General features: G+C 39.6%; 1 protein-coding gene across 1 annotated transcript; it reads left to right on the forward strand.

Annotated features, from left to right (window-relative positions):
• The first annotated feature begins 3,962 nt into the window (after window positions 1–3,962).
• Window positions 3,963–15,059, forward strand: rgs20 (regulator of G protein signaling 20). The gene is given in 6 exon segments (XM_028472791.1): window positions 3,963–4,001; window positions 4,004–4,075; window positions 5,353–5,519; window positions 11,284–11,358; window positions 11,445–11,679; window positions 12,397–15,059. Coding segments are annotated over 6 exon segments (777 nt in total). The 3' UTR covers window positions 12,586–15,059.
• The last annotated feature ends 1,836 nt before the right edge of the window (window positions 15,060–16,895 follow it).

Consider the following 16,895-nt stretch of genomic DNA (forward strand, 5'->3'; position numbering starts at 1 on the left):
AAGTTGCTGGGTTTAACACAGATTTAGACAGATTTGTGAGAAATAGGTCTTTTGTGTTCTGTACATAGAAAATGTTCACGAAAAATGGGAGCAAAAACAGAAGTGTTGCATTTATATTTTTGTTCAGTGTAATTACAGTAAAATGTTATTTTCCTTTAATTCATTTAAATTAATTAGAATTATTTCAACATCTCTGAAATTTGACTTCCATTACTGTGTCATGAAAACATAATAAAGTTCAAACGAGAAAGGTTAAGACAAGTTAAGATAAGATTAAATAAGAAAGAGCAAGACAATGAAACAAGACAAGGCGATATACTGTATAGTAGGACAAGAAAAGACGTAGGGCCGGCCTTCCCAACAGGCAACACTGGCGTCCGCCTAGGGCGCCATCTGCTGGAGGGGCGCTAAATTGTACCCCCCCCTTTTTTTTTTTTAAATATGAATCTAAAAATAATAGTAATATAATAGTATAATAAACGTGGAACACACCCTTTAAAATCACAATACATGTTTTCTCTCAATTGACTATTAATATTAAAAATATGTAACTATACCTGCTAATCTTTTTTTTTTAATTTAAATTCTTGTTCCATTCTATATAATTCTATTGTGTTGTTTTCACATTGTGTTTTTTGGTTTTAAGATTTGTGTTACTGACTAGTAAAAACCAAACAGGAAATTAAGTAATTTCGCCTTGGGCACCAAAAAGGCTATAGGGCCGGTCCTGACAAGACAAAATAAGAAAGGATAGGACAAGATATGACAACAAAACAAATCGAGATAAGAAAGAACAGGTTAAGACATAACACAATAACGGTCAAGACAAGACGAGACAGGATAGGAACTACAAGACCAGACAAGACGAGGTAGGAAAGAACAAGACAAGAAAAGATGAGATAAGGAAGGACAATCTATTTTCCACATTTGCTCCTTTTTTCAGGATCTCTGGGGTGCTCAGCTGACATTGGGTACTAGGCTGGGGTACACCCTGGACAGGGAGCCAGTCCACATTCACGCAGACAGACAAACACTCACGGGCACTCTAGAGACTCCAATCAACCTACGGTCAACAGTCATGTTTTTGGATTGTGGAGGAAGCCAGAGTGGAAAACCCACACCAGCATGAGGAGAACATGCAAACTCCACACAGAAAAGACCTAAGTATTCACCCCAGGGCTTGAACCTAGGACCTTCTTGCTATGAAGCGTATGTGCTAACCACTGCGATAATGAGTCCTGTATTTGATGTTGTGCATCATTCTACTGTAACTAGGGATGTCACTTCCGATATGATGCTGATATTGCAGCCTTGAGCTATGGCCGATATCGATATCAATCCGATACGATATCAGCATGTCTCATACATACTTTTGATACCCTTTTTGTAGTGTGGAATGTTAGAAAAGACTTAATCAAGTGATGTTAATCAAACAGAGAACAATAGTCAGCAATTCAAGTTCACATCAGTTATTTTTTACTGTCAGTATATGGTGGGAACAAATGAGGGTGGAGACAAAAACAACAAAAACTTAAAATCTGATATTCGTTGGCTGATATTGGACCGATATCCGATATCAATATTGGATCGGGACACCCCTAACTGTAACCCATAATATAATCATTATGTAATTTGTATTCCACAACACATTCAAAAATGAACTGCAGTTAGAATCAATCTTGTGACTTGTGTAACAAACAACAAGAACGTTTATCCAATAAGATTCGATAACACAACTTTATGAATCCTTCAATGGAGAAATTCTGTTTTTACAACAGTAATACATACTCCTAGACAACAGAGAAAAGCTATAAAAACAGGAGGAAACAGGTGTAAGATAAGTAGATACAATATATATGTAAAGATATTGGATTGCTGTAAAAACAAATAAAAAAAATAAAGGATGGCATTAAAATAAAAATAATTGACATATGATGAAAATAATAGTTTGAATTGGTTCTTAGCTGCAGAGCTCTGACTGAGAGGAATTATGAGAGTTGTGTGTGTGTGAAGCAGATCACGCTTTGGTCTCAGTTTCCTTTAGATGGCAGTGTTGTCTTCCTCTCATTGATTCCAGCTTGGACTGAAGATGAAACCAAGTCCATCTACCTATGTGATCTTCTAACCCAGTAGTTTTTCCCAACCTTTCTTTTTTTTCTTCTCCTGACCCCATATGTATATCACACATTTCTGGCGACCCCAAAGACTTTTTTTTTTTTTTAAAGTTTTTTAATCTAAAGTTAATTTTTTGATCATGTTTGTTATACTGCATTTTATTTGAACTACATTTATATTTGATAAATGAAATTTATAGAATACAGTTATTTGAAATTGTGTGTAGTGTTTGAATTTGAAAAAAGAACAATAACTATAAGTTCTTTGCGCTTTGCCTCTTCCTGTACTGTATCTATTTCTGTGATGTTGTGTTTCTTTTAATGTGTAAAATAGATGAATAAAAGCATTAATACTATTTAAAAATACATTTTAATCAGTATATTTTTTTTGTTTTTTTTGTTACTAAACACTTCAGGGGACCCCATTTTATTGTCCCCATATGGGGTCACAAGCCCAAGATTGAAAACACGTGTTCTAACCTGTGGTTTACAGCTCCTGAATGAGCACCAGCTGCATCGACACAGGTCTTGTTCTAAGGGTGTTCCAATCCAGACAACACTGTACAGTATATGTTAATATGAGAAGATAAGAACGTGGGCCTATATGGAATTGCCAACAAAATATTTAGTTTTTTTTTATCTTATTATTCGAAATTTGAGGTGCTGGTAAATTAGTATAAAGAGGCGGGACATGGTGGGCCAACTGTAACAAATATAATCACTGCAGGGGCAAAATAAGCAATTTTTTTTTAACAATATAATGTACTAAATTATTATGAGTGTAAAGTATTATTACATAGAGAACTGCAAAACATGCAGTTGCAAACATCTGGAGGAGAACTGTATGATTTGTCTTTGATTGAAACTCAAAACAATTGAATGCGATGCACTGCAGTATTTGGTATGTGATTAACAGCAAATTGTTATAACAGGGCCTTTGATTGGGTGTAATGTGGAATTCAGAGACTTTATAGTTTTTACTTCTTTCTAAAAGTCGGCACTGGCTTAAGTACAGTTGCAGGAATTCTGGTGTAAAGCAAGATTATGTAACAACTCACCAAAATGAAATATATTTACATCGCTTAAATGTATTTACATCATAACTATGTTTTGTGATGAGTGCCATGAGGTAATTTATTGTTGTATTTTGGCATTATAAATGAAGTTGAACTGAACTGAATTAAATTATTGCAATTTGCAGTGGCTTCATATTATTACACTTTCCATTTATTTAAAAAAAGTAACCCCCAACATATTTTGAACCAACCACAATTTGTATAAAATTAAATAAAATAAAGAATAAATAGAAAATAGATTTTTTTTTTTTTTTTAAAAATACAGTTTAAAAAGTGCACACATGATTGCAAAGTGGGTAATTTATTAGCATTTATTTGGAAAATGAATTTTTATATCATTTATTTGCTACATATTGTCAAAATAGTCCAAAAAGTGTTGCTATTGTGTATAATCTGATGTTACAAGTGTTTGTTTATGAGGGACACTATTTTGGTTTTTAGCAACAGGTAGGAATTAAACTCTTTATTAGGAAAAAATAAAAGCTTTTAAATAAAATGGATAACAAAATGTCACCCCCAAAACAATGTTCATGGCTTAATTCCAAATAACTGTATTTTTTTTTTTTTTTTTTTAAATAAATATTATAATTGAAGTGTCACTAATTAATTAGTGTGGAATCTGAAAAGTGAAATGGAGAGAGGAAAATGAAACTGCGTCCATATGATTTGGTTTATTGGATGATACTAATCAAATATGCGTAGAATCGAACCTGTGCCATCCCGCCATCCTTCACTCCCCTCACACCTCTACTACGAGCTGGAGGGAGGACGCATGCGTAGTGAGTTGGAGCAGCCGGAGAAAAAAAAAAAAAAAGCCCTGATGTGCCATCGGATGTAATCATAGCAAAGATTTGCCTCTGCTCGCTGTGCATACATGGTGAAATTGTAAGTAGACACGGAATGACGGATGTTTCTGTGCGTGTGCGTGTTTTAACGGCGCTTCGCGGTTTGCTTTCCCAGCGCACATCTCTCCAGCATCTTCTCGGTAGTGCTCGTCCAGGGCGATGAAGCTCTCCGGTTCTTCACGGTGACACTTTGCGTTGATGTGGTTTCACCGTGAATTCATCTCGGTGGGGAACGTTTTAATCCCCCGTGCGCGTAAAACACCTATACAAGAAAAACCGCGTGCGCTCGTTAGAAATGAAATAATGGTGATTTTTTTTTTTTTTTTTTTTTTTTTTTTGTGAATGGATGCGACCACCTCCATCACCCTCCACCCCCCCTCCCCCTCCCCCATTTCACCGTCAAACCTCGGCGTATTCTGCAACAGCTTTGAACATAACGCGTCAAAAACGGAGAGATTTGGTGCGTAAATCTGCAGCTGGGAGGCGCAGATACCCCCCCCCCCCCCCCCATTAAAAAAATAGGGAAACAAGGATTTAAGACCGACGATCTGTCATGCATTCAATGTGCGGATGAGATGGGCCGATGCTGTGGTGAGAGATTTGCAAGCTGCACCTTCAGGGCCCCTCCATCCATCCATCCATTCATTCATCCATCCATCCATCCATCCATCCATCCTCGCATCTCCATTTTTACAAATCAGGTAGTGCAGCTATGTGCTGAAAGCCTTGTTACATAAACCATATGACAGGATTTTCTGACCTGATGATGACACATTGGAGGAGCCGGTCCTTCTGTAAGCCTATAAAGTCCAACAGAGGGAGGAGGAGAAGGAGGGGGGGGGGGGGGGGGGTTGTCCTGAGGGATCCTCTGGAGATTTATAACTGTAATTATTACCTCTGTGGTTTCACTGCTAGGTGATCAATGTATAGCCTGAAAGGTGACAGGTCCACTCGCAACTATATATACAATAAATGTGAGCGCGTGGGGCTGTTTTATCACAACCTGACACAAATCCTTGAATGCACCGATCTCCAAAATGTTGCATTATTGAACCAATGTAGAAGAAAAGTCCATCCATGCAGTAATCAGAGTGAGTGATTACATGATTGTTGGTGAAACCAAAGCTCTCAACAGAGGAAATTCCTTCACAGGGCAGCATCAGCATCAGCATCAGCACTGCTGTCAGGATGACTAATAGGTATCTGAGGACTAGGATTCTGATGGTTGTGGTGTGGAATATACCACTTCTTCCTCACGAGGCCTGCACGTCAAACCTCAGGAGACTAACCCTCCTGTGTGTGTGTGTGTGTGTGCAGCCCATGGGATCAGAGCGGATGGAGATGCGAAAGAGGCAGATGTCGGTGCAGCAGGAATCTGCAGCGGGAGGAACTGCACCGGCCCAGCAGGACCAGCCAAACCAGGCCAACCCTCGAGGCTCCAACGCCTGTTGCTTCTGTTGGTGCTGCTGCTGTAGCTGCTCTTGGTGAGTCTGAGAACTCTCATGAAAGCTCATATATCCAACAAACAAACACTAAAAAGATGGGGTTTTTTTTTTTTTTTTTACTTTTAGTGAGCCACAGAACATAAAAATGCACAATATGAGTGACTTTAGGCTTTTTTTTCCATTAAATAAATGTTTAAATCTTTCCATATGAAGGCTATCTTACTTACAGTATCCATTAAGCTATTTACAATCTGGTGTAATTGCGTCGTATCCTCAAATTTCTTACACCACATCCTGTTTGTCCATTTCAAGGGGATATTTTGGCTGTGTTCGAAATGGCATGCTAATGTACTACTCATACTATATGTCTGACATCAAAATGAGTATATAGTGCGTCCACATTAGATAGTATGCAGCGATTGAGTACGCAAGAAATACCCAGATGTACTGTATACTAGACATCTTTGAAGTATGCACAACTGCCCGATAATGCATTACGAGCGAAACGTAAAATTGAGTTTACCTCCATACTGAGATTATAACCCTAATCCGATCCAATAAACAAATAAAACACGAGTCCGTTCACTTTTAAAACAAAAATAAACAAAAATTCATTTTCCGCTAGTGCGCATGCGCATATACAATCTCAGTACAATGCAAACTCAGTACATGACACCAGCTTCAAGCTAAGTCAAACATTCCCTCCATCCATCCATCCATTCATCTTCTCCCGCTTAGCCGTTTCCGGGTCGCGGGGGCAGCATCCTCAGTAGGGAGGCCCAGACTTCCCTCTCGCCGGCCACTTCCTCCAGCTCTTCCGGGGGGACCCCGAGATGTTCCCAGGCCAGCCGAGAGACATAGTCTCTCCAGCGTGTCCTGGGTCTTCCCCGGAGCCTCCTTCCGGAGGGACGTGCCCTGAACGCCTCACTAGGGAGGCCCACGTCGTCCTTTCGGGCTCTGCCCGGCCGGGGCCCGTGGGCAAAGCCCCGGCCACCAGGCGCTCGCACTCGAGCCCCAACCCCGGGCCTGGCTCCAAGGTGGGGCCCCGGTAGCGCCAATCCGGGCGACGTGAACTGCCTTTGTTGTTTAATGTACATATATGGCTATTGAACCGCTCTTAGTCGGACCCGTCACCTGGGACCTGTTTGCCTTGGGAGACCCTACCAGGGACATTAAGCCCCCGACAACATAGCTCCCAGGATCATTCGGTTACTCAAACCCCTCCACCACGTTAAGGTGGCGGTTCATGGAGGAGTCAAACATTCCCTTTTCAAAATAAAAGCATCTCTTCTTGTCTTCCATTTGTTTTTAATGCTGGAAGTTTTATCAGTAGCACAATGGCAGGTCTCTGAAAATCTCTGAAATGTGTTTCTATTTGGTCACTTTCTCGCCTAAAATGTTTTCATAACTTTCAAAGGTGGCAAATCAACGGTGATATTTAGCCTCAGTGTCCTTCAGGTTTTTGTCGTTGTCGGTTCGAAATGCATCTTGGGAAACTTTGAAGTATACGTCAGTGGGAACGGCCATCATGCTAATCATCCTAACCATACTTATAGTATATAGTGCACAGTATATATTCATTGAGTTTGTAGTATGTAGTACAGAGTATGCCATTTCAAACACAGCCTTATTCTTAACATTTGGCCACTGCCCACATGCTTCTTCTCTCTTCCGTTTTTACGGATGTTGGACAAATGATCCACTTCAAGTTGCTGAGTCAGCAGTTTGTGGCAACAGAAGAAATAAAAACAGGCCTTAAGAGACGGTTACGATTTAACAAATGAGAAAGAGACTAAACTAGTGAAACAAAGCTTACTTTGTGTCTCAGGAGGAGAATTAATGTGAGGAACACTGGTACTGTGTAGAAAAAAGAAAAAGATGTGGTGCTTTCATTTTGATAGTGATTTTTTATTTTTATTTCTATTTTTATCAAAATGTGCTCAATTTATCTAAAGCACATTTTTTTTTTTTTACTATAAAGCTTTTAAAAAGATCATCACAATAAAAAAATTACTGTTTTCTATGATGAATCCCTTACATTTTGATTTTTTTTAATCTTTTGTCCAAATCGTGGATTAGATTGTTTACCAATTACCATGTATTGAAAAGATGAAATTTCAGTTTTTTGATTGACGTTTTTAGAGTCATTTTGAATGTTTTTGGAGTTATTGTGTGCTCTTGTTGCTGTTTTTTGTATTGGTGTCACATCGTGTTTTCAAGGGCGTTTTTTTTTTGTTTGTTTGTTTTTAGCCCTGAAGCCGTACTAGTTGAGAGCCATGGGTCTAGAGAAACAGTATGTAGGACTTTCTAGGTGTTTCTTAAGATTTAAAAATGTGATTTGCATGGTCCACAAAAATATTTCTTGGTATCCACTGCAATCTGTTCACATACCACAGAATCATGTCCTGCATGTTTGACCTCCCTGCCATTGATTCCGTATGGAATGAAATTTGTATCTAAAACTGGTTGTTCCTAAACTATTTCTGAACCAACACGTTTGAGTTCACTGTCATGCAATAATACAATGTCTATGAATGGTTTTCAACAATGCTCTGGTTAAAGTGTATGGGGGGGGGGCAAGGTTTAGTTGCCTAAAGCTTTGATTTACCTCTGCTGGCTCAGTTCATAGATCCTCCACAATGGAGCAATGCACTTTTTACACTTCCATACAGCAATGCACTGTGACCCTTATCTGTCAGAACTCTATTCAGTCATATGAGATACAGTAATTCATCGTTGATGGCTTCAAGAACTGGGTCACATGTTCCTTCGCTCACAATCTGCATGCAAATGTTTCCCTGCCTCTTGAAAGAGCAAGAACTGATCCTGAGCAACACAAATGGAAGCTGCAGACACGTGTGATGACAGGTGCACCAACATACACTCCAATCAAGGTCAAAGTCACTTTACCCATACCTATAGGTTCGCTGTCCCGTTTCGCGTGCATACTTTAGTTTATACTGCAAGAAAGCCCAAATAAAGCAGTACACAACTTAAACTTTGAATAATAGATGATGGATATTTAAAGGAGCATATTAACGTTCATTTTAAGTTTTCTTTTTTTTAATGCTAATGGCCGATGAAGCGTTCTAAACCACACATATTTCTAAGTCCACACATATTTCAACCTATTGCCTTGAAAATATTTTGATACATCTTGTACTGCTTGTTGTGGTTCAAACACTGCGGACGTGAAGTCAAATGACGCTGATGGTGATGTCAAATGACGTTTTTGCACGTTGATGAAGGTTTGGAGAGGCGGCCCAAAAACACGGAAATAAAAAAAGAATGAGAAGAAGACGACTTGGAGACAAAGACACAGTGGACGGGTGTCTCTCTATCCATAGTAACGGCTCTGTTGATAAACAAAGGCAGTGGCTATCCGTACGGTTGCCGTACCAATGTACCGACTTTCTATCCGTACGCATCGCCCCTCATTGGCCAGTTTAGGTCATGTGACTAAGACTAAACCTAACCGTAAACGTAACTCTAACCAAAAACCTAACCCCAGAAAGTGTTGCGACATAGGTTTATAACCTAAACCTAACCCTAACCCTAAAAATTGTTGCAATATAGGGTTATAACCGAACCCTAATCCTAACCCAGGGGTCTGTAACCTGCGGCTCGGGAGCCACATGTGGCTCTTTGACTCTTTTGCAAAGGCTCCCTATAGCTTTAAAAAAAACTATCGAAATAGTTTTTGTTTCTTTTTAGAGAAACTATTAATGATTAATGACAAACAAAATCAAGATATAACAATTTGTTAACCTAAAATAAATCACACTGTGCAATGACATTCTACTTCAGCTCCTGCAACATCTACAGACCATCAACTTTCCTGCACCTGTGGCTAACCTTAAGTTTTAAATCCCTGGTAAGATAACTAAACCAACAAAAACACTATTCGGAAATAAAGTAGAGCTTTTAATTATGTGGGAACAGAATGTGCCAGTTAAATATGTATGCTTTATGTGTGGCAAGAAATGAACGATTAGCATGTGTTGATCAAATTCAAGTTACTTTTTGTAGCCTTTCAAATACAATAACTAAAAAATATATATACTTCTTTATATAACATTGTGTTCATGTAAACTGAGCTGTGTAAGAATTTGAAGATGCAAGATACTGTTTTATTTCTTGATGTCAATTTATTTTATTTTATTTTAAACTGTTTTAAGTTGCCATTCACATGATCAATATAAATCAAATCAAATTAAATCATTATTCTATGAAATTTTAACTATGTAGAATTTATTACGCTGTATTGTCTTAATTGAGAAGGTATCTTTTTGGCTCTGGGAGGACTTTAATCCATGTGAGATGAGTCAAAATGGTTCCTTGTAGAGTAAAGGTTGCAGATCCCTGTCCTAGACCTAACCCTAACCCTAAGACGCTACGTACGTGTACGTCGGTAAACGTACCAATAGCACCGGGGGTTGTCCGTACGGCAAACGTACGAATAGACACTTTCATAAACGAACATTATGCAGGTTGACTGATGGCTGCAGTTCCACTAACCACCATGGTGTCACTATGAAGTCTGATTTCTAAATCCTGCCCTATGCTCCTTTAACCTTTATTTTACCAGGAAGAACTTTAAGATACATTTCATCTCAAGATATACAGTAATCTACGTTTTCTTTTTTTTCTTCTTTTTTTAAGAAAGTGATAAGGATGATGATGATTATGACACACTGTTGGATAACTGAACGCTCAGTGCTTTAAAAATAGTAACTGTGCTTTTTTTTTGCTTTTCAGGCATTTCTATATTTAGTTTTCAGTCATTTCATTTGAAAGCCTCGTATTCTGTGAGGCTTTAGAGACATGCTGTTGTGCTGCTTTTATTTATTTTTAGTTCAAAGCACAAGTCATGTTATCAAAAGCTCACAACAACCATAAAAACTAACAGAACAGTGACACAGAATGCCACTGAACTATTTAAGTATAACGATCAGAATAAACACAAGATATACGTCACATTTTTTTCCGAAACGTTGTCATACAATGTGAAACTTTCCTGTATTTGTCTTCTTTGAACCACCTCCCATACTTGGAAGACCCTTTCTGTTTGGTTAAGTACTGAACCAGTCTTTATCAATGCTAGAGGCTCTTGTGCGCAGGATTAGCAAAAATGTTCTCATGTAATAGTTAATAATGACGTGAAATTGAACAGTTTTACTTGATGCGCCTGATATCTTGTGGTACACTAGTTGAGAAACTGGTTGTTACACATTGTTGTTACACGTTGAGAAAAGTTATTTGGGTGCACTAAACCCTTTAAGAAGTTCCCCATCACATACGTCTTGTATCCTCTACTGCCACCCAATGGCATGGAGGAATATTTAGACATTCGGCCTCATGAAAGTGATGACACTGCTATTTAACTACTAAATAATTTATCAATTCGTGAATCTCCTGAATGCTGATCCCCGTTCTGGGTTGCGGGGTCTGCTGGTGCCTATCTCCAGCTTTGAACGGGCTCTGGGTGAGGAGTACACCCTGGACGGGACGTCAGTCTATCACAACCACTCTGATATATCTAAAATACACATGCTAGGATTATGGGAGGAAACTGGAATACCTGGAGGAACACAAGCAAGGGGAGAACATGCAAACTCCACACTGAAAAGACCAAAGTTACATCCTCTATGCTGTGAGGCAGGCTAGGCATGCTAACCACTACATCACCGTGCTGATCTAATGTCTGCAATAATGCTTTTTAACTGCCTGAGTGATGATCTCTCATAGTAAGGGTTGAAGAACACACTAGTGTTTACAAAGCTGATGTCTTGCATTGTTACAGGAATGAAGACCGAGATGATAGAAACCGAAAATCCTCCTATGACATCAGGGAAAGGACCACAGACTGTGAAGACTGGTTTGTATATTAAAACCTTCTTTAGAAATGATCTTTTATACTGACCATCACAGCTACTTTCTCTAACAAATCTATGTTGGGATTAGTCCAAAGCCCACCCTGGAGGACGTGCGTGCCTGGGGACAGTCGTTCGACAAGCTGATGTGTTGCCCCGCGGGGAGGAACTCTTTCCGGCTGTTTCTCCGCACTGAGTTCAGCGAGGAGAACATGCTCTTCTGGCTCGCCTGTGAGGAGTTCAGCAAAGAGACCAACAAGAGTTCGGTGGAGGAGAAGGCACGCACGATCTACGAGAACTACATCTCTATTCTCTCGCCAAAAGAGGTGGGACACCACGATGTCACATGCACGTTTTCTCTCTTGAAGAACAACAGCAACAAAAACACATAAAACTGTTATTCTGCTGACATTAATGTTGATTATGTCACCCTTGGATCCCTTAATCATAGTTTTGTGGCCCTCACTATGATAAAAGGTTCCCCATCTCAGGTCTACATTAAAAGGATGAACTCCCTTTGTGTGATTTACAGATAACCGTGCTGTATCTAATCCAGGGGCATCTAACTCATTTTAGTTCAGAGGCCAAAAACAAAGCAGCTTGATTTTATGCGGGAAAATGAATAATTTTAACATTATGGTGCCCTATTTTGCACTTCTACATATAAAAAGATACTAAATATGTAGGAAACTGACAATACCCAAGCAATAAGTGACAAATTTCCAAGATTTTGGGACCAAATTCTATTAAATATATAAAATATTATGCAATAATTCAAGGAAAATTGAAGGTTTTTGTAAGTTTTTTTTGTTTTTCCAACAGTTAAACAAAAAAAATGACTGCAATCGTGCATTATAAGCACTGGGAAAACTTTGAGCACCTGCAAATTTTGTCGAGTCTTATTTACACAATAATGCATGTTTTCTCTGTCATTTTTACTTTCTCCTGCGGGCTGAGTTAGATGCTCCAAAGGACCAGATTTGGCCCCCAGGCCATAAGTTTGACATATGTGATATAATTATTTCCCCTCTCTTGATCCCCAGGTCAGCCTGGACTCCCGTGTGCGTGAATCGATTAACAGGAACATGCAGGAGCCCAACTCGCACACATTTGACGACGCCCAGCTGCAGATCTACACACTCATGCAAAGAGACTCTTACCCGCGCTACATGAACTCCCAAGACTACAAAAACCTGCTCAACACTCTGTCAGAGCAGTCCCCAGAGTCTTAGGGCGAGGACGACCTGTGATCTTTGACCCCACCCCCTGGCCCGGCCCTGTCCTTACCCTGTTTTCTATGAATTTCAGTGTGTGTTCAGTGTGTGGTTACATGACCCGGGCTCTGAGCCGGGCCCCTCCCAGGGATCTCAGCGCTATTGTGATCTGCACCGGACCGAAGACACTCAGGTCTTAAAATTTCCCGAGGGCTCGAAATCACAAGTACTGCTACTGATCAACATAGCGAAACACTCCAAAGGAATACGATGACGTTTGATTTCTGTCAGTTTATTTCCTTTTGATAGAAATAATCTATTTTATTTGTGTTTGCAGATTTTTATGGTCTGTTGTTTATTTTGTATGCTTGTTTCAGGAGATAATTCCTATTGTAGATTATATATTTATGAGTTTGTACATAGCAAATCATGGAATTGTGGGTATTTTAAGTGGAAACGCCTGGTTCTATATACTGCGTATGAAAATCAAAGCTCAAGCGGCTACGCGTTAGCTCTACCTGCAGGCAGCTTTGTGAGGTACTGTATGACGATCTTTTGGTTCTTTTAGTTCATCTCACACCTGTGTACCTGTGACAGCGACTTGGCAACTCCAGTTCACGTAGAGACAGTTATTAGCATAAAGGACAATGAGACGGAGGCGGCGCCAAAATATGAGAATATGAATTGTTTTGTGGGTCAGAATTTTTTCATTCGGACAAATGCATTACTTAAGCGTTGTCAAAAGAATGACAAGGAAATTTAAAGAAAAAGCAATGGGTGGAGGTCAGGTACAGATCAGGAAAACTTAATAAATCACAGATATTAATGTAACGGCCTTTGCTTTTAGTAAAAACAGGCGCCGTTTACACAATTTTAACCATTCTTGATCCATTTTAAACACTTATTTTCCCTTACTAGTTGTGATTGGCACATATCAGAACATTTTAACAATTTTGCAACATTACATTTATGTATTACACGTTCAACTTCTCACATAGTCATCTAATGGTACCTCATGTAAAACCATAATAGTAATTGACATATTTTTCTATATCAATTAGCCTCATCCATTCACTCATTTAATACTGGTTCCCTCATTTATATCCACATGATTTAGATGAATAGTAGTTAGTCGTCTCTGAACTATTTTGGATGCTCGATTTTAACGTGTGGACAAACGCCAGCGTCATGCCATTGTCGCATTTGGCTGCTCATATACACAATTTTCGGGCTGTAAAAATAAATATTTCACGACTATCAAGGCTGAGTAATTTGTCAAGGCTGCATTTTGTCAAGACTATGTTTCATCAACATTTCATTTCGTCAAGAGTGTATTTCGTCAAGACTGCGTTTCATCAAGACTGTGTTTAATCAAGTCTGCATGCGTTTTCATCAAAAATGTGTTTAACATCTCAAATGTAGCTAGATATATCTCCAGCATCCTTTTGCCTGGTCAAAACTCTAGATAAAGCTAAATATATCTCAGGTTTTGACGAGATGAAATGACATTTGACATATCCGCTATGACGTATGCCATTGACATGAATTTAAAAAGTGACGTGTTTTTGCCACAGGCAGAATAACATTGTAGATATGTGCAATGGTCATATGGATTGAAAATGCAAAAAAAAAAAAAAAAAAATCTTTGAAAAATACCAAGGAAAGATATTTAAGGTTATGCCACAAGCAAAAAGAGGCTGACAGCAGCTAGCAACCCATCAGGAAGAGTTCAGTGACACTACAGTGACTCACGATCTCTGCGTTGTTGAAAGATGGTTTGGTCAGGTTAGCAGAAACACCAAAGTCACCACGTAAACTGTGTCCGTATGTGAGTGAGTAGAGTTTTAGATTGGAGTTGCCAAGCAAGCATCAACGGTAGTTTCTGTTGAATACCTTCGTTTCCGTGTCACTCAAAGACAAGATCCTCACACGGGGGAAGTGCCTTGACATTCAATTTTATGACATCTTTCTCACGGGGCAACTGTTGACTTCGGACTCTTGCTGTTTGCAGTGGAGCATGAAACCAGTCCATTGGACTCTGTCCCTCTCACGAGCCAAATTCTTTATGTTTTATTGTCTCAGTTCCTGAGTCGCGACTACATTACTTTGTTTGGTAGCGCAGCAAATGAGGATGGTGCGTCTTTACCTTTGAGGACATACAAAGACTGGTGTGCAGGGCTGTTTCGGTCCATCGGACTCATCTTACGAAATAATTAAACTGACTATGTGCAATGTGAGCTTATGGGAACGTCATGTAGATCAACCTCAAAACACTATCTAAGCCAATGGTTTAGAGTGATGCCTCTAAGTGTTATTTCTCTTCTGTTTACGATATGAAGTGTGTTCTTTTGCGCCGAGTTTACTAAAGAAAACACAAATAATGTGAATGTTTACAGTATATGGTTTGGTTTTATTTATTTTTTTCTGCAACTCCAAGAAAACAATGACTTGTGGGCATTTGGATTGAAAGAAAATAAAGCACAATAATTTTGCTGACTCTGGAATGATTTGAAACCCTGACTCACCCGACACTGAACTATACTGATCTAACTTTTATGCTGCGTTCACACCGGATGTGTCATGAAATGTTCGTGCAACCAGATTACATACAAAGTCAATGGATAGACGTGGCCTAGAGGCAAAATTCTTACTGTGCGGCGGTGCTGTCCGATCCGCGCGTCAAGAGCGCTGGCCATGCAAGCGCGCAACTAATTTTTTGTCAAATTGGCACGAGTTGAAAATATTGAACTCCAGCGACTGTTTCGCACGACGCGCAGGCGCGAAAGCCAATCAGAGTCCTCGTTGACAATGACGTCAGGCCGTCAACAAGAAAACCGTTCTTTTGTGCCAAAAAACTCCACATAGAAGAAGAAGAAACCATTCATATAGCGCTGCAGTCAGATATTGGATTTAAGCATGGAGGAGAAGCTCATTGTAGCTGTTTGTGACCGACACGAGCTGTACTATATAAAAAGAGGTAAAGAGCAGCAATTTGCCTGGGGTCCTCCATAGTTGAGTGTGAAAATAAACAGAGCCTGGCTGCCGCCTTCTTTGGAGTCTGGTGGGCGGTGCTTCACTTCAGACGCGCATATGAAGCGAATTGTGGAAATTTTTTTAAATGAATTTGCAAAACCTCCGGAACATTTCGTGCGGCAGACGCGTACGGTGCCGCAGAAGACGCATTCGGTGTGAACGCAGAATTACAAACTCTTACTGACACTCATTATACCATTTTTTTTATATTTTTATAGGCAAAATATCAACCAAAAAAATGCTGTAAGTTTTGAAGCAAATAAAGTTAACATATATACATAAAATTAGACTAAACTATTTATCTCAGCATTTGGATAAATGCAAGTATCGGTCGCTAACATGTAAAGTAATAAATGGTTGGTTTACTTCCTTAGGCAGTCAATATAATGAGAATGTTGTCAAGACGTTAAGGTGTCAGGATTTTAACGAGTTTGCTACCGGACCTGCCCCAGTTCAATTCAATTCAACTTTATTTATATAGCGCAAAATACAACAAAGTCATCACAAAGCGCTGAACAAAATATAAAGTCCATAGTAAGAAAGAAAGAAAAAAACTCCCTCTTTTTTCATAGGAAGAAATCTCCAGCGGAACCAGGTTCAGAGGTGGCAGTCATCTTCTTTGACTGGTTGGGTTAGTGAACAGAGGGGCAAACAGAATAGGATAGAAGGATAGTCCATCCAAGTGTTCCAGACTAGTTGAGCGGTGAACCAATGATCAGTCCATCCGAGTGCTCCAGACAACCATCGATCAGGAACCAGCTCCAGCGTCAAGACACCTGACAGAAAAGAGAGCCCTCGGAGGGCGAGGAGAAGGCACAGACTGCAGGGAAAACATGATACATTATGATACACTCATTCCAAGTGGTTGGGTTAATATTAACTGTCTTGCGGAATCCTCAATGCTACCACTACAGACGAGGTTTTGTCTTGTACTGGTCGCACGTAATGATATATGGGGTGGACATCAGTGTATAAATGATGTGAAGCAGTGTGAGCAGTATTATGGGTTAAGCAACAACGGACAGAAGTGGGGGGTTGGGCTAACACCCGGCACAACTGTGCCTGACTGGACATCATCCCATTGCAGCCAATTAGAGCTACTGTATGTGTAGATGGTGGATCGTTCCTATTTTTTAGGTTTGGGATTTTTTGCGTAGTGGTTAGTTGCCAAATGGATAAGGCACTGACCTCCTGAGTCAGGGATAGTAGGGTCAAGTCCCATTTGGGGTGTGCGAAGAGACACCACACAGCAACCAGCTTCTGTGCAATAAAATAAAAAGGTCTATTGTCCCTCA

This window comes from Gouania willdenowi, chromosome 17 (assembly GCF_900634775.1).
Source record: "Gouania willdenowi chromosome 17, fGouWil2.1, whole genome shotgun sequence".
Taxonomy (NCBI): domain Eukaryota; kingdom Metazoa; phylum Chordata; class Actinopteri; order Blenniiformes; family Gobiesocidae; genus Gouania; species Gouania willdenowi.